This window comes from Euprymna scolopes, chromosome 45 (genome assembly GCF_053919585.1).
Source record: "Euprymna scolopes isolate OS-2025 chromosome 45, ASM5391958v1, whole genome shotgun sequence".
NCBI lineage: Eukaryota > Metazoa > Mollusca > Cephalopoda > Sepiida > Sepiolidae > Euprymna > Euprymna scolopes.
Window position 1 is genome coordinate 24,233,988 of NC_136526.1, and position 22,500 is coordinate 24,256,487.

At 28.4% G+C, this 22,500-nt stretch overlaps 1 protein-coding gene across 4 annotated transcripts in view; it reads right to left on the reverse strand.

Moving 5' to 3' along the window:
- LOC145269291 (uncharacterized) overlaps positions 1-22,500 on the reverse strand; it is a 200,957-nt gene that overhangs the window by 176,299 nt on the left and 2,158 nt on the right. For all 4 annotated transcript variants that reach the window (XM_080124976.1, XM_080124979.1, XM_080124978.1 and 1 more), the window contains exons 2-4: positions 20,374-20,443; positions 16,463-16,495; positions 13,889-13,927 (exon numbers count right to left, since the gene is read on the reverse strand). In XM_080124976.1, coding sequence (XP_079981102.1) covers positions 13,889-13,927; positions 16,463-16,495; positions 20,374-20,443 — 142 coding nt within the window. The remainder of the gene's footprint in view (positions 1-13,888; positions 13,928-16,462; positions 16,496-20,373; positions 20,444-22,500) is intronic.

The window sequence follows — 22,500 nt, forward strand, 5'->3', positions numbered from 1 at the left end:
TGTATATGTATGTATTATATATCTATATGTATTATATATATATATATGTATTATACATATATATGTATCATATATCGATATACATATGTATTATACATATATATGTATTATATATATTATATGTATGTATATATGTATTATATATATTATATATATGTATATATGTATTATTTATAATATATATATATGTATATATGTATTATATATACTATATATATGTCTTATATATATATTATATATATGTATTATATACCTTGCATATATCATATATATATTATATATATGTGTTGTATATAGTACATATATTATATATATGTATTATATATGTTATATATATATTGTATATTATATATATATTTATTATATATATATTATATATGCATCATATATTATATATACATGTATTATTTTTATTATGTATGTATTATATATTATATATATATGTATTATATATAAGTATTATATACATATGTAATATATATTTTTTATATTATATAATATATATATGTATTTTATATATTATATATATGTATTATATATATATTATATATTATATATATGTGTTATATATATTATATATATATGGGTATTATATAAATATTATATATATGCATTATATATATTATATATTTATTATATATGATATATATGTTGTCTATATTATATACATGTATATTATATATATATATATTATATATGTATATTAAAGATATGTGTATTAAATATATATATATTTTATAGGTATATTATAGATATTTATACTATATATATATTATATATGTATATTATAGATATGTATACTATATATATATTATATATGTATATTATAGATATGTATACTATATATATATTATATATGTATATTATAGATATGTATATTATATATACATATTATATATGTATATTATAGATATGTATATTATATATATACTATATATGTATATTTTAGATATGTATATTTTATATATATTATATATATATGTATATTATATATTGTATGTATATTATATATATGTATATTATATGTATATTATATATATGTATATTATATATATATTATATATATATTATATTATATATACATATATTATATATATTATATTTATGTATATTACATATGATATATATATATATATATTATATATATATGATTACATGTGCCGGGTCTAGCCTAGGGGTTCGGATTTTCGCAAAAAATTCTATACCCAAATACACGTCGTAAGAAAGAGAAAAAGTATGGAATTTTGCCGGCCGATAACATTGACGTTTAATAATAAAGATTGCAGGGAATGAAAAAGGTTGGACAACAAATGAATAACGTTAAAATATATAAAATTATTATTCAAACAAAAAAAACAAATGAAGGAAATAAAAATATTAAAACAGTCATAATGAGATTCCAGTCACAGACAAATTCAGATCAGGGTGGGGGGGGGCTCATTATTGGAGATATATTATTTTTTCTCTTCTTTTTCTCTCCTTTTCTTTCTTTTTTTTGCTAAAACACAGAGTAACAGTTAAAACAAAATATTAGAATATTCAAAATTCAATTCGGGTCACAGGCTTTGGCAAAACATATAGACACAGACCAAACAAAATATTAGGATAATCAAAATGAAAGACGGGTTGCAGACAATATCAGGTTGGGATTGGGTTATGATTTCTCTTTTCTTTTGATAATGCATAAAGTCACAGTTGAAACAAACATTAGAACAATCAAAGTTAAAGTTAGGTAACAATGTTCTTTCTCTCCTTATCTTTCTTTTCTTTTTCCAATTCTTTCACCTTTATGCTTGGTGCGGGAAGAATTTATTTCACGGAAAGAACTCGACTGTCACTGAGCAGGCTGAGGGGGGTGGGGTGAAATATGAGAGAATGGATATCGAACGATACTTAGCTTTTTTGGTGGGAGTTTTTCCTCTTACGTGCGCATTTCGATGACGTGATAATGTCCTTAGTTTTCTTTATCACTTCTTTTTCTTTCTGCGTCATCTTCGATATGCAGTTTGTCCTGACAAAGTTCTCGGGTAGAATGGCTCTCGTTAAATTATGTTGACCAAGGTAATTCCATGTTGGAGTAAATGTCCCTTTTTGGTCTCATGGCCGTCCGCCAAGTTGAGTTGAGCTGATCATTTGTCGGTCACCATTCGTCGTCCACGCGGGTGCATATTCCTGCTTTTTCGGGAGCAGAAAATATTGCCGTCGTTTCACAACGGTTGTCAGCTTGAAACTAAAATTTTCTCGCGATTTCTTTCCCCGCTTAACGTCATGATCGCCTGATGTCGGTTGTCATGGTTACCTATGTTTGCGTGGGTGTTTGACTGCTGCTTATAGTTGATCAGTGAGGGAGGGAGAGGTTCTGTCGTTCGATTGATCGCTGTTCAACTTAGGAAGGGAAGGTCTGCTGCTGGACTTGGAAGGGGGAAGGGTAGGTCTGTCTGGCTTGATTGGAAGGGTTTGTATGGCTCATATCTATATATCCATTATGATATAAGTAGGGGGTATGTATGTTTCTCCTAACACCCTCTTCCATAAAAGAAAAAAAGGAAAGAGGAGGAGGTTCTACGTAAGCTACTATCTTCTTTTCTTCTCGTTTTCTCACCTTTCTATATCTAATTTGTGGTTTTCCTTCGTTTCCTCCTTTTTCTTTTTTTGATTCTAATTCATATTTTCTTGACAAGGGGTCTGCTATCGTATTATCTATTCCTTTGACGTGTCTAATATCTATATAACATTCTTGTAGTATTAAGCTCCGCGACAATAATCTTCGGTTTTTTCGGGCTCAAGCGATACGGGTGTTGTCTAATCGGTTTGGTTTCCCTTAGATCAACGTCGTGCATTATTCTCTTTGTGCGCCTCGGCGCATATTATATATATATTATATATATATTATATATATATTATATATATTATATACATTATATATGAATATATATTATCTATATTATATACATATAATATATATGTATATATTATGTATATATTATATATATATTATATATACATTTACATATATATAGTATATGTATATATATTATATATATTATGTGTATATATTATATATAAATATATATTATATGCATATATTATATATATATTATATATGTATATATTATATATAAATATATATTATATGTATATTATATATATTATATATGTATATTATATATATATATTATATATACATGTAAATGTATATAAGTACATATTATATATATATATACATATATAATATATATATTATATGCGTATATATTTTATATATATTATATAAATATTAAATATATATTATATATATCAAATATATATTATATATGTATATATTATATATATATTACATAAATATTATATGTGTATATATTATATATATTATATATATTATATAAATATTCTATACATTGTATATATTAAAATATATATTTATATATCATATATATTATATATATTATATATATGTATGTTGTATATATATTATATATATTGTATATATATTATATATATATATTATATATATTATATCCATTGTATATATTATATATAATATATATTATATATTATATATATAATAGTATATATATTATATATATTATATATACATTTTATATATTATATATTATATATATATATATTATATTATATGTATATATATTATATAATATATATATTATATATTATATATATACATATATTATATATATTATATATTATATATATTTTATATATATTATATTTATTATATATATTATATATACATATATAATATATATGCTATATATGTATATATCATGTATATATTACATTTATATTATATATATTTTACATATATTATATTTATTATATATATTATATATACATATATAATATATATGCAATATATGTATATATTATGTATATATTACATTTATATTATATATATTATATGTGTATATTATCTGTATATATTATATATATTATATATATATTATATATACATATATAATATATATCATATATATTATAAATATATATTACATATATATATTACATATACATATATTATATATGTTATATATATTATGTATATTATATATATATATTGTATATATATTATATATATATATATATTATATATATATATATATTATATATATTTATATATTGTATATATTATAAATATTGTATATATATCATATATATTATATATATATATATATATTGTATATATATTATATATATTATATATATATATTTATATATATACATTGTATATATATTTATATTCATATATATATATATATTAATATATGCACATTATATATATTTATATATATATTTATGTATATATATTATATATATTATATATTTAAATATATATATTATATATTATATACATACATTATACATATATCATATATAGATATTATATATATATTATATATATAATATATACTATATATATTGTATATATTATATATAATATACATTATATATATATTATACATATATATATTATATATACTATACAGACACCCTACAGCTACATAAAAATAAATATTAACTATTAATACAAATATAATACAATAAAACAATAAGACTGTATGGTAACTTTACGGACACACTGTATATTATATATATATTATATATATATATTTTATATATAATATGTATGTATATATGATATGTATATATTATGTATGTATATATTATATATATATTATATGTATATATAATATATATATTATATATATACATATATAATATATATTATATATGTATATATGATGTATATATTATATATATATTATATAGATACATTATATGTATATATTATATGTATATGTTATATGTATATATTATATATATTATATATATTATATATATAATATATAGATGCAGTATATGTATATATTATATATATGTTCATATATAATATATATATATTTATATGTATATATTTTACATATATTATATAAATATTATATATGTATATATTATTTATATTTATTATATATATATTATATATATACATATATAATATATACATATTATATATGTATATATTTTATATATATTATATAAATATTTGATATGTATATATTATATATATTTATTATACATATATCTATTATATATATAATATATTTATTGTATATATATTGTTCATATATGGTATATATATAACGTATATATATTATATATATATATTGTACATATATATGATAAATGTATATGTTATATATATATATTATATATATTTTATATATTGTGCATATATATTATATATATATTGTGCATATATATTATATATATATTGTACATATATATTATATATCTATTGTATATATATATTTTATATATATTACATATAATTATTTTATATATAATCTATATATTATATGTATATTATATATATATTATATATATATTTATTATATATATATTATATATATTATATTATATATTATATATAATATATATTATATACATTATATTATATATATTTTATTATATATATTATATATATGTATTATATTTATAATATATACTATATATATATATATTTATTATATATATTATATTATATATTATATATAATATATATTATATACATTATATTATATATATTTTATTATATATATTATATATATGTATTATATTTATAATATATACTATATATATATATATTTATTATATATATATATATTATATATATATATATTATATATTATATATATATATATATATATATATATATATATATATATATATATATAGGTTTCGAATGAAGCAGATTTGATTTTTTTCCATCTTATTTTCCATTTTGTAATTATTTCAACCATTTGTTTGATTGAAAATTCGATTATATGCGATTATATACTTTCTGTAGTGGTTTTATGATTTTGACCAGGACTGCATATATATCTTCTATAATATAAAGCTGAACGTCTATGTGTGTGTGTGGTCACGAATGGACGCCTATATGAATTAATGTTATAGAAAACTGATCCCATATAATGATAGAAGATGTATCGAAACACAGGAATGGATATGTTTGATCTGGCATAATTATGATTCATTAAAATTGTGGGGTTTGCGTACGCGCCTGGTCCACAAAGTATGGCAATACAAAATTAAAAAAAAACACTTTTACAATGTTTTTGATATAGAGTTACATAATAATACCTTGATAAGTATGTTTGTACTTTAATAGGGATGGTATAATAAAATTGTAGGGTCTGCGTTCGCGCCTGGCTCCCATAAAAAGGAAGTAGGCACAAACTTTAATAAAGACTTTTTATATCTATATATATAGAAATATGGTATAATAAAATTATGGGGTGTTCGTTCGCGGCTTACGTCCATAGAATGGAAATATGTCACAAAGTTTAACAAGGTTTTTTTAATATAGATCCACAGAATATTGTGATAAGTGTTTCAGTGGGAACAGGTATGCTATAATAAATCATGAGGTTTATCTATTTTATTTTTACTTTCATCATATTTTGCTTTGGTTTTGATGCCCCCAAATTCGAAGCTATCTCTTTACAACCCTTCCTTTTCATAACCTATCATACTTTCATAAATCAGAGTCCATTTTCTGTAGGCTGTTTTTGAACCCATTCAACGACGGGTACTTTTGCTAGTATATATATATATATATATATATATATATATATATATATATATATATATATATATATATATATATATATATATATATATATACTGTTTTTTTTTTTACTAAAAATTGCATAATTATCCCAAAAACCCGTTGTGTTCAAAATGCGTCCCCAAACATATTGAAATTTGAATTACACACTAATTTGCAAAAGAAATATGGAATACGCTTATTATAATAATTTTGTTCAATTAATTTAATTTTGTTTTAATAAAAAAGGAAATTAATGCGAATATTTTTCAATGTACAAAATAATATTTTTTTTTTATCTAAAATAGATTAATATTTTACTTTGTATATATATATTTTCAATAATACATTAAAATTATTTACGACATCCGTTTACAGTATTCCCTCGAATATTACAGTAGATAGGGACCGAGGCTACTCGTGATATTCTGAAAATCCACGACGTAGGACAGAACCATTATGTTTACCTTATTTTATTGTTTATAGGCTGTTTAAAACTAATATAATGAATGTTTCTAACCCACCCTTTACTATATGAATTATAATAGAAAGATTGTAACACTTGTTAGGTTGTACAGCACACTATTACAGTTCAGTACTGTACATAAATACACTTGAGAATCACGCATGTACATACATGCAACTAGTTAGTGTGGTAATACATGTAACATACATGATTGCAACGTCTTGTCAGACGAGTGCCACTCCTTCGGTCACTGAAAGTCCATGAGCCCGAAAATAACCTTCTTTTTTTTTTTAGTCCTGCTAGCGAATTCACACGCTCAAGCAGACATGACATTGAAGACGGTCCTTGGCATACATACATATATATATGCATATACACACATCCATACATCCATACATACACAATACATATAACAGTATAACACATACATACAAACATATACATACACATATGCATACACATATACATATATATGCATACACATATATACTATCATATACAAATACATACACACATATACATACATATTCACATACATATACGTACACATGTATGCACATATACATACATACACACACATGAAGTTACCCACATATACGTACACATACATATATATGCACCTATACACATACATATATATGCATATATACATATACATACGCACAAATATATATACGTATATACATACAAACATACATAAACATGTATACACAATAAATAAATAAATAAAAATATATACACACATACATATACAAATGGGTATACATACACATACATACACTAGTACATATATTAACATACATACATACACACACATATGCATATATAGAATGATGGCAGATCAATTATTACATGCTTCCAGCATTTCAGGGCTACACACGTGACAATTTTTCCATCGCCACGGACAATTTTTATAAACAAATTTTAGAAACAAATGCCTGAGGAAGTATCTATACAAAGAGTTTTAGCTTTGTACGACAGCTAAGTCTTTCTCTCGGTTCAAAATGTCGAGATCCAGCAACAAGCATGAGCAAGATAGCCAGCAACAAATCAAACTGCAGACCAGCTTAATGCGGGTACTGGTCTCCCGCTTTATGCATTTTTGTTTTTTAAATCAGAGATTTGCTTCACCAAGAGGGGTTGCCTTAACAGGGCTTTTGGGGGCCCTTTCCACCCCACACACATATCGAAATAAAGATATACACGTGCACATACAAGCATGCATATAAACAGATGCACGCAAACATACATACGCAAGAACAAATACACATGACAACATGCACATATACTCATACATTCATAAATTCACGCATTTACATACATATGCACACACACGTACATATACACGTACATGTAGAATATATATGAAGGAGCATTTCATGATGATGATTGTTACGAATAGGTGAATTGAACATGAATAAAAGAGTAAAACAATTCCAAATACACAGAAGATATAATAGATAGACGTTCGCTTCGCCGGTTGTACAGTTTTTAAAATGAAAACGCGTTCATAACGGCACAACTCCTCAACGTTCATGACGACGACGATGATGGTTGTTACGAATAGGTGAATTCAACATGAATAAAAGAGTAAAACAATCCCAAATACACAGAACAGAATAGAGAGACGTTCGCTTCGCCGTACACTTCTCCGATTTCATTTTAAACTGTACCATACATACATATGTATAGCACATCTATTTCTAAAATGAAATTACAAATTAAAGAAATAATTATTAAAATAAAATTAAAAAAATAATTTAAGCAAATAGAGGCAGAGAACCTTTACAATAAGGTATTTACGTATGAAAAAAGTTTTTATTTGAAACAAAAATTACAAAATAGAGAGCCAAATAATTATTTAAAGAACTAAACAAAAAACAAAACTATGTGAAGAAAACGTCAACTTGGACGATGAAGGATTCTTAAAGTTGAATGATTGCCTAGGCTACGACGACGACGACGATGATGATGATGACAATGATAATGATTTGACTGCGCAATTAATATTATGACGATGAAGGGGGCGATGGGTATCACTGCGCGCGAAACGCATGGTGATCGATAACTACCGTCGTTCTTCATTTTTTTCTAAAACGACCTCATACATACGGCTGCATAAGCACCGTCCAGACTGTTGCAGAATTGCAGAGGCCATATCATATCATCATATTCCCGTAAAATTGCTTGCGCCTCTTTCAATAACCTGAAAATGGTCGAGATCCGTTCTAAAGTTAGTCCCGGAACAGGATCTTCTTTCTCTCCCTCTTTCGAATCGTCTTCCTCTTTCGAATCGTCTTCCTCTTCGTTAGCTGACTTCGTTAGTTCTTCCAAGTCCTCTTTAGTTAGCTCCCGGGAGTGGCAGTCGACGTCGTCCATAGTCATGCCGGAAAATCCTTCACTACCAAGAATAGCAGCCAACTTTGCAGCCCTTTTTTTTTTTACCGCCGAATGCTTGATTTCGGTAGGCGTGAATCCTTCGTCATCGTAGACGATCTCAGGCCATAGCTTCTTCCAGCTGGAGTTAATAATGGGAGGCTTCATCTCTTCCAACGACTTCTGGATATTTTTAAGGCACATAGCAATTGTGTACATGTGCCAGTATGCCTTCAGGTTGAAGTCTTCTTCTGCGTGCGCATCGTCCACTTTAGCAACAAGGTCTGCCAGGGCATTTATCGTGCACTTTTAAACGCCATAATAACTCCCTGTTAAGGAGGTAATGTTAGGTGGCAAAAACCTCGCTTGGACTTCAGGGAACGTCAAGTTTGTTACATGGCCACAAGCATTATTCATAAGCAGCAGGACTTTGAACGGAAGGGTTTTTTTTTCCAGGAGATAGATTTTCACGTGCGGGATAAAACATTGATGGAACCAGTAACTTGTCAGCACCTTCATTATCCAGCCCCTAGGATTGATCATCCAATGGATGGGAAGGCAATTCTTGTTCTTATGCTTCAGCGCCCTTGGGTTTTGGGATTTGTAAATGAGTGCTGGCTTCAACACTTGCGCATTGCCGCACATGACGAGGGTAATGCAATCTTTATAGGCTTTAAAACCAGAGGCTCTGGCTTCCTCCTTGAAAAGGAACATACAGGATGGCATCCGTTTTCAAAATAAGTCAGTTTCGTCCATGTTAAAAACTTGCTTGGGAAGAACGTATCAGCCGCCTTATCCGCAGCCGCCTTATCTGCAAAAACAGCCTCGCCTTATCTGCAAAAACAGCCTCGCCTTATCTGCAAAAACAGCCTCGCCTTATCTGCAAAAACAGCCTCGCCTTATCTGCAAAAACAGCCTCGCCTTATCTGCAAAAACAGCCTCGCTTTATCTGCAAAAACAGCCTCGCCTCATCTGCAAAAACAGCCTCGCCTTATCTGCAAAAACAGCCTCGCCTTATCTGCAAAAACAGCCTCGCCTTATCTGCAAAAACAGCCTCGCCTTATCTGCAAAAACAGCCTCGCCTTATCTGCAAAAACAGCCTCGCTTTATCTGCAAAAACAGCCTCGCCTTATCTGCAAAAACAGCCTCGCCTTATCTGCAAAAACAGCCTCGCCTTATCTGCAAAAACAGCCTCGCCTTATCTGCAAAAACAGCCTCGCCTTATCTGCAAAAACAGCCTCGCCTTATCTGCAAAAACAGCCTCGCTTTATCCGTACAAGCAGCATCGTCATGCATTGCTACGCTTTTGAGTCCGTATCGTTTCTGGAATTTGGTAAACTACCCTTTGCTAACGGCAAACTGTGCTTTTTTCTTTGTAGATCGGGTGGATGGGTCTGATTGCGCATTGTCAGGGTCTTCTCCGTCTTCTATTTCTTCATCACCTTCTTGTCGTTTCTGTGGAACTTAGACAGCATACACTTCGTAAAGTTTCCGTGCCTTTGTCTAGATCATGTTTGTGTCCAACAATTTTTCTTTCTACAGTCGCTTATCCATAAAGATAATGTCGTATTCATCTTCACAATTGCTTTGTTCCGTTGAGTTACAAGTCGCTTTTTTGTTTTATTAAAGGTTATGGCACAAGTTCTCTTAATCTTAACCTCCTCTTTCGTTATAGAACGAACTGTGGATTCGTTCACACTGAAATGGCGACCGACGACTGCGAACGTTTAAGTATATTGAGAAATTTCATTTTCCTTCCTGAAGCATGCCGAGAAATTTAATTTTACTTCCTGAAGCATGTCGAGAAATTTAATTTTACTTCCTGACGCATGTCGAGAAATTTAATTTTACTTCCTGACGCATGTCGAGAAATTTAATTTTACTTCCTGAAGCATGTCGAGAAATTTAATTTTACTTCCTGACGCATGTCGAGAAATTTAATTTTACTTCCTGAAGCATGCCGAGAAATTTCATTTTACTTCCTGAAGCATGTCGAGAAATTTAATTTTACTTCCTGACGCATGTCGAGAAATTTAATTTTACTTCCTGAAGCATGTCGAGAAATTTCATTTTACTTCCTGACGCATGTCGAGAAATTTCATTTTCCTTCCTGAAGCATGTCGAGAAATTTAATTTTACTTCCTGACGCATGTCGAGAAATTTAATTTTACTTCCTGAAGCATGCCGAGAAATTTAATTTTACTTCCTGAAGCATGTCGAGAAATTTAATTTTACTTCCTGACGCATGTCGAGAAATTTAATTTTACTTCCTGACGCATGTCGAGAAATTTAAATTTCCTTCCTTAGTCGAGAAATTTAATTTTGCTTTCTTAAGCATGTCGAGAAATTTAATTTTGCTTTCTTAAGCATGTCAAGAAATTTAATTTTGCTTTCTTAGTCGAGAAATTAAATTTTCCTTCCTGAAGCATGTCGAGAAATTTCATTTTCCTTCCTTAAGCATGTCGAGAAATTTCATTTTCCTTCCTTAAGCATGTCGAGAAATTTAATTTTCCTTCCTGAAGCATGTCAAGAAATTTAATTTTCCTTCCTTAAACATGTCGAGAAATTTAATTTTCCTTCCTTAAGCATGCCGAGAAATTTAATTTTCTCGGGGATAGACACCATCATATGCTGTTTCTTAGGTTTGCTGTCAGCCTTGGAGGTAGCAAGACGTTTAGGAGCCATTACAAATGATTTACACTGGAATAAAGTTCACAAAAATTACAATGAAAATCTCACACGGCACACATTAAGTGAAACGCCAATCAAGTAACTCTTTACAAGTTACGATGTTCTCATTCGCCATCTAGTTCTCCATGAACCAATCACAGATCTCCATACAAGTGACCTCAGTCTTGCTCGCATAGATGCTACGCTACGCTTCTTGATGCGGCTAGCAAACCGAGAAACCGAGTGTAGGGCGACCATGTTCCAGTACTTGTATTTTAGTGTTTCTTTTAAATATTAGTTATTATTAGGACTATGACAACAGAATATTCTTATCATTGTTTTGACTCTCGACACAATCAACCGAGAACCATATCACTCTACGTAAAAACATATAAGATATCAATGGATACCTGAGAATCAAAACAAGGAAAAGAATATGTCATAGCTCTAGTTATTATTCTTAAAAATATTTTTAGATTTTATCACAATTTCTGATGTTTTAATTAATTTTAATTTTTGAATAATCGATTATCACGGTTCTTATAGATTTATGGTGGAAATCCGCGATATTGATATACTGAAAAACCCGTGAAGTAGCGAATCCGTAATAATCGAACTGCGAAGTAGCAAGGGTTACTTTACTGTATTCCATAGTTTTTTGCAACATGTACTTCAAAACATCTATTTCAATACGAACTGCATACTTTGTCAAATTTATCAATTTCATTACCCGTTTTATTCTTCAATTTTATTATCCATTAAAAATATGCTAAAACAATTATTTATTAACAATTAAATAGAATTCTAATTTGAGAGAAAATCCTTATTTATTAATGAAAGTTACAAAATTACATTTCATTTTTTCGTCGTTCTATCCACCCATACTTTACAGTAATCTTTTGTAGAAATTATCCCATTCTTAATTTTTTTTAGTAAATAATAAACCGATTAGTAAACCGCAATTAAATTTTTTACGCTAATGTTTACACGTGCAGAGAAATATTAGATTATCACATTTAAATGAGAAAATATTAAAATCATATGAAATACGTTTTGCTATTATATTATTTTTCACGAAAATATTATTAAAATCATTTTTTTTTTTAATTGATAACATTCATGGTGCTGTATTTTAATGAAATACGCAAAAATAAATTCATGCGGGTTTAAAAAAATATAATATATGTAAAGGTATTTTTGTTTATACAAAATAATATATTTTCAATAATGTTTAAAAAAATTATTACATTAGATGCCGTGATCATTAATTAATACATATTGAAAATTTCATAAAAGTTGATTTCTTGAATTTTAGTGAATTTCTAGGAAGAGTAACAACCAGTAATTGCGATGTCTGTGAATGGAGAATTTCGCTTGTTGCAGGGATATCACTCGTATTCTGAAAACAAACAGGTCAGTCTCCAAACGCGAGTATGACTTAATTGGGACGAAGTGAAATACGGTTAGGGTTCTTAATAGTAAGTTAAGTCCTTTCGTGATAAAAACCAACTGTGGTCATATTAAAAGCAGTCAGTGGCCATTTTGACAAATCTCTTTTGCAAAAATAAAAAACAGACAGTACATGGTTTATACTAACCTAAATAACATGGCAATGAAAATTGGCTAGTTAGAATCAAACTTGATTTGTCAGCTTTCTCTTTATGTCCAACTTTTAAAATAGGGTAAACATTATTTTATAGATTAGATATAATGTGATTATTTTACATAATATCTTGTTTAGTACGTACCTTTAGGTTCATAACTCCTAGCAAAGCTAGACACACCACCTGCCAAAAAAGAAATAGATTTATTTAGTGAATTAGCTCTTAAAAGATTTATGTTAAACATCAAGAAGAATAACAACAACAATAACAACAACAGCAACATAAGAGGAACGATATCTTAAATATTAAATTTTTATTAAGTTAAAAATTTTTATTAAGTTAAAAAATTTTATTAAGTTAAAAATTATTAAGTTAAAAATTATTAAGTTAAAATTATTAAGCTAAAAAATTTTCTTAAGTTAAAAAATTTTCTTAAGTTAGAAATTTTTATTAAGTTAAAAATTATTAAGTTAAAATTTTTTATTAAGTTAAAATTTTTTATTAAGTTAAAAATTTTTATTAGGTTAAACATTTTTATTAGGTTAAATTTTTTTATTAAGTTAAAATTTTTTATTAAGTTAAAAATTATTAAGTTAAAAATTGGATGAAATACTCAATCGCGATTAGTTGCCCATATCAGACTTTAAGAAACCAGAAAGGGTTTATGGTATTTAGATAAGCGAAAGTGTGAGCGCTGTCAAAAAAAAAAAAAAAAAAAAAAAAAAGAAATGCAGTACGAGACCCGACTTTGCACAAAACCTATCTCATTAACAGCATGGTGTTAATAGCTGCTAACTTTAATCATAACCCCTATGTACCAGCAAACAATACGAGTCACAGTTGCGGACTTCTAAATATAACGACAACTTATAAGTCGTAAAAACTCACAAGTTCATATACGTATGAACAACATTTTCTTTTTAAAAGATTTCTTAAGTTTTATTTTAACTGTTTAATTTTTGGGTGTTAAATATAACACAAAAAAGTAAAGAACAAAAAGCAAGCAAAGTGACAAACAACAGTCTCCAAGGATTCTATTACAACTGTCTACCTGCGTTCTGCACGCAGCCTACTTTTATGCAGTCAAGGCCCACCTAATCTTCACACGAACAGCGAGATTTTGTCCCATTGCGAGATCACTAGTCCAAAAAGTTCTGAGCACTACCATCTTGATCCCCCCGCAGCTTGATTCCACATGAGCAGACATTTTAAAAGAGGAATGACACAGGTTTCATCCTTACGTCTGCGTTCGTCTGCGTCTGCGTCCACCTGAATGCTGCTAATATCTGAGTCACTGATGAGGCTTGTGTAAACCAGAGCGATGTCTCACTGATTTCCGAATCCGATTCGCTTTCGTCATCCAATGACAAGGTTCATCAACCCGCACTGATTGTGGATCGGTTACCTCAGTCATGTACCTGGCACCAAATCTTGTCGTACACCTGCTATGCGTTTTTTACTCAACTGGCATCTCCCTTCTTAAACTTTTCTCAATCACTACAAGTTCCAGTAATGAGTTGGCTCAATGCCCTTCACCCTTACATGGTACCTATGTCGGCCGGAGCTGTGGAAGGTGAAGCGTCATTTTTGGAGCTGACGTTGTACCAGTAGACTGCCTCAGACATTGTACAATCCTTCTTGGTTGCGATCGTCTTGACAGTTCTGTGGTTTTGTTCAATGATCCTGTTCCCACTTAACAAGTAGGCACATCGAAACTGCAGATGCACGTCCCAACTATCCACAAATTTCTTGAACTCCTCACTAGTAAATGCAGTATCATTGTCAATCAGTAACTTCATTAGTGAGCTTCACTCAAGGAAGACACTCCCCAACTGTCAGATGACGGCAGTCGAAGCTTACTGACACAGCTACTGCTATACTGCAAACCTACATGGATTGCAATCAAAAAGTGTCAAAAATTCTCACCGTCGTGGTGAGTTATATCCATCGCCAGTCTGATCCATTTATCTTTTGAGCTCAGTTTCCTTTTTGTCCAGCTAACAGGTGTCGAATCGATCGATTGACAGGTTTTGCAGGCTTTTACAACAGATTTCACATTCTCTTGCAGTTCGATTAATCTGGCGAAGTACAGAGTTTGTTTCACACCTGGATGTCTACTTTGACAATCGAATTGGCTAATTGGTCTTGGACCAGTCGTCCTTCTACCGTTGCACAGTTTTAAAGAACCGGCCCTCCATTTCATATTGTGTTTAAATCGTAATTATATCTTACTTATATCTTACTTATATCTTACTTATATCTTGATTATATCTTATTTATATCTTGATTATATCTTATTTATATCTTGATTATATCTTATTTATATCTTGATTATATCTTAATTATATCTTACTTATATCTTGATTATATCTTGATTATATCTTATTTATATCTTGATTATATCTTATTTATATCTTGATTATATCTTAATTATATCTTGATTATATCTTAATTATATTTTAATAATATTTTAATTATATCTTGATTATATCTTGATTATATCTTGATTATATCTTAATTATATCTTAATTATATCTTAATTATATTTTACTTATATCTTGATTATACCTTGATTTAGTTCTGTTAAACGAGGTGCGAATCTCTTTCACATCCTTTTTTTTAAAGATTTTTATGTTAGAATTTAGGCTTTATCATAAAATGAGAAATTATCTTTTCGTACATTTTGCATGTTTAAATGGCATTCTTCTTATTACATACCTTTTTTATTAAACTTCCGAGCCATATAAGCCCCTGTAAAAAAAGCAAAACATATTTATTGATTTGAACCACTTGAACGATGCATGTTAAATCAAATATATCACAAGCATAAATCATGTTAAATCAAATATTTCACAAGCATAAGTAATATTAAATCAAATATATCACAAACGTAAATCATATTAAATCAAATATATCACAAACATAAATCATATTAAATCAAATATATCACAAACATAAATCATATTAAATCAAATATATCACAAGCATAAATCATGTTAAATCAAATATATCACAAACATAAATCATGTTAAATCAAATATATCACAAACATAAATCATATTAAATCAAATATATCACAAACATAAATCATGTTAAATCTAATATATCACAAGCATAAATCATATTAAATCAAATATATCACAAGCATAAATCATATTAAATCAAATATATCACAAACATAAATCATATTAAATCAAATATATCACAAACATAAATCATGTTAAATCAAATATATCACACGCATAAATCATATTAAATCAAATATATCACAAACATAAATCATATTAAATCAAATATATCAAAAGCATAAATCATATTAAATCAAATATATCACAAACATAAATCATATTAAATCAAATATATCACAAGCATAAATCATGTTAAATCAAATATATCACAAGCATAAATAATATTAAATAAAATATATCACAAACATAAATCATATTAAATCAAATATATCACAAGCATAAATCATATTAAATCAAATATATCACAAACATAAATCATATTAAATCAAATATATCACAAACATAAATAATATTAAATCAAATATATCACAAACGTAAATCATATTAAATCAAATATATTACAAGCATAAATCATATTAAATCAAATATATCACAAACATAAATCATATTAAATCAAATATATCACAAACATAAATAATATTAAATCAAAAATATCACAAACATAAATCATATTAAATCAAAGATATCACAAGCATAAATCATGTTAAATCAAATATATCACAAACATAAATCATGTTAAATCAAATATATCACAAACATAAACCATGTTAAATCAAATATATCACAAGCATAAATCATGTTAAATCAAATATATCACAAGCATAAACCATGTTAAATCAAAAATATCACAAACATAAATCATATTAAATCAAATATATCTCAAACATAAATCATGTTAAATCAAATATATCACAAACATAAATCATATTAAATCAAATATATCACAAGCATAAATCATGTTAAATCAAATATATCACAAACATAAATCATATTAAATCAAATATATCACAAACATAAATCATGGTGAATCAAAAATATCACAAACATAAATCATATTAAATCAAATATATCACAAGCATAAATCATGTTAAATCAAATATATCACAAACATAAATCATGTTAAATCAAATATATCACAAACATAAATCATGTTGAATCAAAAATATCACAAGCATAAATCATATTAAATCAAATATATCACAAACATAAACCATGTTAAATCAAATATATCACAAACATAAATCATATTAAATCAAATATATCACAAACATAAATCATGGTGAATCAAATATATCACAAACATAAATCATATTAAATCAAATATATCACAAACATAAATCATGGTGAATCAAAAATATCACAAACATAAATCATGTTAAATCAAATATATCACAAACATAAATCATGTTAAATCAAATATATCACAAACATAAATAATATTAAATCAAATATATCACAAACATAAATCATGTTAAATCAAATATATCACAAACATAAACCATGTTAAATTATAAAAAGGTGAACGCATAATCGGAATTCAGTTCATTACAAAATTAAGCCGTGAATGTTTGTAAATCTATGGTGCTCTAAATTGAATCAACCAAGTTTGAATGTCAAATCTGTTTTGTGGTAAGAATAATAAATATTTTTACAAGGCAGTAAAACCTGTTGGGGTGTTTGTTCCTACAATCTTTTTTTTTGGGGGGGGGGGTCACGCAAAGATAATACAGCAATAGGGAAAAGAAAGATAACACAAACATTAAAGTAATATATATGTAAAAAATACTCGTATGCTTTGGCCATAAATGTACACGTGATTTTTTTCAATTACTAATCCCATGCTATCTCAGCAAACTTTTCTTACTACATACTAGTAGGACGCCCAGCATTGCCCGGTCGTAAAATACGCTTAAATATAATAATATATAATTTTGATTAATGCAGATTTTGTATTTATTACCAATATGTAATAATGATTTAAAAAGTAAAAAAAAAAAAAAATGGCCTGTGCGCCATCACTTAAAATCGAAACCAAAACGTTTAGCTTACAATTTATTTTTTCCTCTGCCGTTAATGACTGAGCTATGAAGTTTGCCGCAAGGCTAAAAATTAAAACATGAACCAATAGCTACTGCGTTATGTATGCATATTCGTAATACCGTCGTTCGATCTTCACCTGGCAAATTTCATTTTTTTTTTTAATTTTCATACGTTTGTACCGATTTTCCCCAGTTAAAACCGATATATAAAGTTTCGCACTACCTTATATATATATATATATATATATATATATATATATATATATATATATATATATATATATATATATATAATATATGAAGTTTCATGTCTGTGGATCAATTGGTAGGCAAAAATTTTAAAACAAAAATATACACGCAAACATGCATACATATATATAGAAAGTGTTTTGTGTTTACTATAACGTTTTTACGCAAATATTATGCAAGCATGTGGAATATCTGCATGAATATAATTACACGTAATAGTTAACTAAAGATGATCATCCCATAAGAATCCCGAAAAAAACTAATAGGGAATTAATTAAAATGCATGTTTACAGCAGTATGCAAATTAGCTAGATCTTTTGCAGAATGAATGCATATATAACAAAGTTGTATTTTCTTTTTTTAAATAAATAGAAAAATAGGGGTTTTAATATGAATATCAATACACAAAACCCCCAAATATATATATATATATATATATATATATATATATATATATATATATATATATATATATATATTCCTCATACTTAGGGAGTTTGAAGTGGTTAACCCGTTATCGATCATCTCACTCAACCACGAAATTTATCTCACATTAACCCCAAACATGTGAGGCGCATATTGGCTGCAAGGTTGCTCTTGCTACACCTGCTCCAATTTTATTTCCCTGATCGTGTTGCCTAATTCCTAGCTGCCTGTCCCCATACAACCGGGATTATATCAGCCACACAACATACACTTAATGTCCTAACCTCAAGTTGTTCTCAAGTGATCTGCTGTTGGGCTTAGCAATCGACTATATCAACTCCCTTCTACATCCTATAAATCGTACAAAATCACTACTCCACCCCAGGTCGGCCATAAGAAATCTAACTACTCCCACACGGGATAAGTTTCCTGCATTTATCTGCAATGCAAAGAAAATTATTAAAAACTTATTAAAAAGTTAAACTCTCCAATCACTTTTTGGACAGATTGTCATATATATGTATATAATATATATATATATATATATATATATATATATATATATATATATATATATATATATATATATATATATATATATATATTACACACGTCCACCAACATTTCGTCATTATTGTATGACAGTAAACAGAAGTATTTAGACTTTCAACAAATCATTTAAAAACTTATAAAAAACAACAAAACTTGGACATCATTCATTGAATACCATCCCAATATATTAGGTCTTATAATAAAGACGAAACGTTGATGGACGTGTGACTTGGTTTGTTCCTTATTTTTATCTGTGTGTGTGTGTGTGTGTGTGTGTGTGTGTGCATACGTTTTAAAAATCTAATATGTGAAATGTTTTCAACATGCTACTAACCTCTGAGTTCCTCTAATATCTCTCTGAAAGATTTGGACAGCTTGCCATCTTCGTCAAAAATATCAGAATTCTACAGATTAAAAAGAAAAAAAAAACATGTCAAATCATCATTATCATTATCATCATCATCATCATGGTTATGATGATGATCATCATCTATTTAGGGGAGATGGCCGTGATAAAGTGAATGAGGATATCCAATGATGACTGATGACTTGATAGAGCATGTTCAGTTCCTGTCGGTTCATTAGCATCACTTTCACGAAGGATGTTGGCAACCTTCATGTCGTGCTTGATACTATTAACATCAACAAAATAATAAAGGCTGCACTCTCTCAAATAAAATTCACAATTTTTTCTGCAATCCAACAATATTTAATGCAAATGAAGTTCCATCTGTACTTGACTTGTCCACCAAGTTACAATCTTGAATATCCACCAGTCTTTGTTTGATCGTCATTGAGATGCTCAAACTCTACATCTTTTGTTTATAATTGCATTCGAATATTGAGTTTTATATTTAGTTTTATTATCTTCAACAGTTAATCAGCAGGACGATAAATACATCGAGTAAGAGAGTAAGAGGGAAGATGAATAGACAAATGCAATGAGTGTTGAACAATATGTGATGAGAGAGAGAGTGAGAGTAATAGACAGAAACTTAGTAAATGATCCGTTAATTGGTAAGTTAATTACAAATTACGGACAATTAAACTGAAGCATTTATATGACTTTGCTGACTTTTTTTGTTCACTTGCTTCCCCACAAGGGCAGAGTTAGACACAAGGTCGATTATTAATGTGGGGGAAACCATCTCCCCAAAAAGGGGCACTCTGGTTAATAACAAAAATAAAAAAATGTGTCCGTCATAAAAGATTTCTCCTCCATTAACCAAAACCAAAAATGAAGTGTGGCATCAGAACAGATACTACACTTTGAGGTATCAAATCTTTTATTCAGGTTAAAAATACAAACATAAATAAAAAAAAAAGCTCAAAAAGTGGAGGGAAAATGGGAGTCGCTGGTCATCCTTGTTCCTCTAGAACTAAACAAAAGGTTCTCTTAGCTAGTATCCTCTTTCACCATAATACCGCATTCACCCATTCGTACTGGGGAACGTCCTACTTAGAACCTAATCATTCAAAACATTTTTTATTGACGTGTAAAAACAAAAAAGATAATAATAATGATATTATAATAATTCATTTGTGTTGACGAAAAAACAATACAAAAGTAAACCCCGTCTAATCGATAGACCGCCTGTTTCACTTTGGTTTGTGAAGGAACCTGAATTCCTGTGAGACAGTGTCTAAGTTGGAGTGCCCTCTAGATGAGATGAAAGGGAGAAAAGAAAAACTGGTGGGTGAGAGGGGAGGGTGTTAGTGATTGATTTCTTTCTCTCCAAGGTGGGTGAAATTTAGAAGGGGGGGGGGCAAATTGCAATTAGTAAGGGATGAGAATTTTGGAGGCTTCCTGGTCGGGGAGGGATGGGACACTCACTCGGCTAGTTAAGAGGCTAAAAGTAGGATTGGGGTGGGTCTGCCGGAACTGCACGCTCCACACTTAGGCGAGGAACACGTATTCAAATTTGGCGCCTTTTCGTAAACACAGACTTGCTACGTGTATTCTTCTTTAAAATACTGTTCGATGCAGCCTTCTTCCATCATCTGATCTTCACCCATAGTTGGTGCTGAAAGAAAGTGATCAGATCCTGATCAGAAAAAGACAACCTCGGTCACCTTGCAGTCATGACGTCCAAATCACCATTCTCGCAATGGCCAGGATAGTAATGTAGACCATTTGTATATCCCAGTCCCACGGTGGGCTCATGTTGTTAACGACATTGGATACGGTAATAGGGCGAGGATGTTTGCGATTGATGCGAGCCGTCACCTCGCTGACATACGACCAGTAATGGCATAGTTCATGGTAATTAAAGAAAGTGCGATCAGTCGTTTCTATGGCCGTTGTTTTACGATGACTCCAAAAAACCGGAAATGCATTGTACGTTGTTGAGAGGAAGTGCATTTCGGACCAATAGCCAGGTTAGAGAGACCTCTGAATTGTTCAGATGACTCGAACCTGGTGCCCAACTTGACGCGGGCGGATCTTACTCTTTTGCCTACC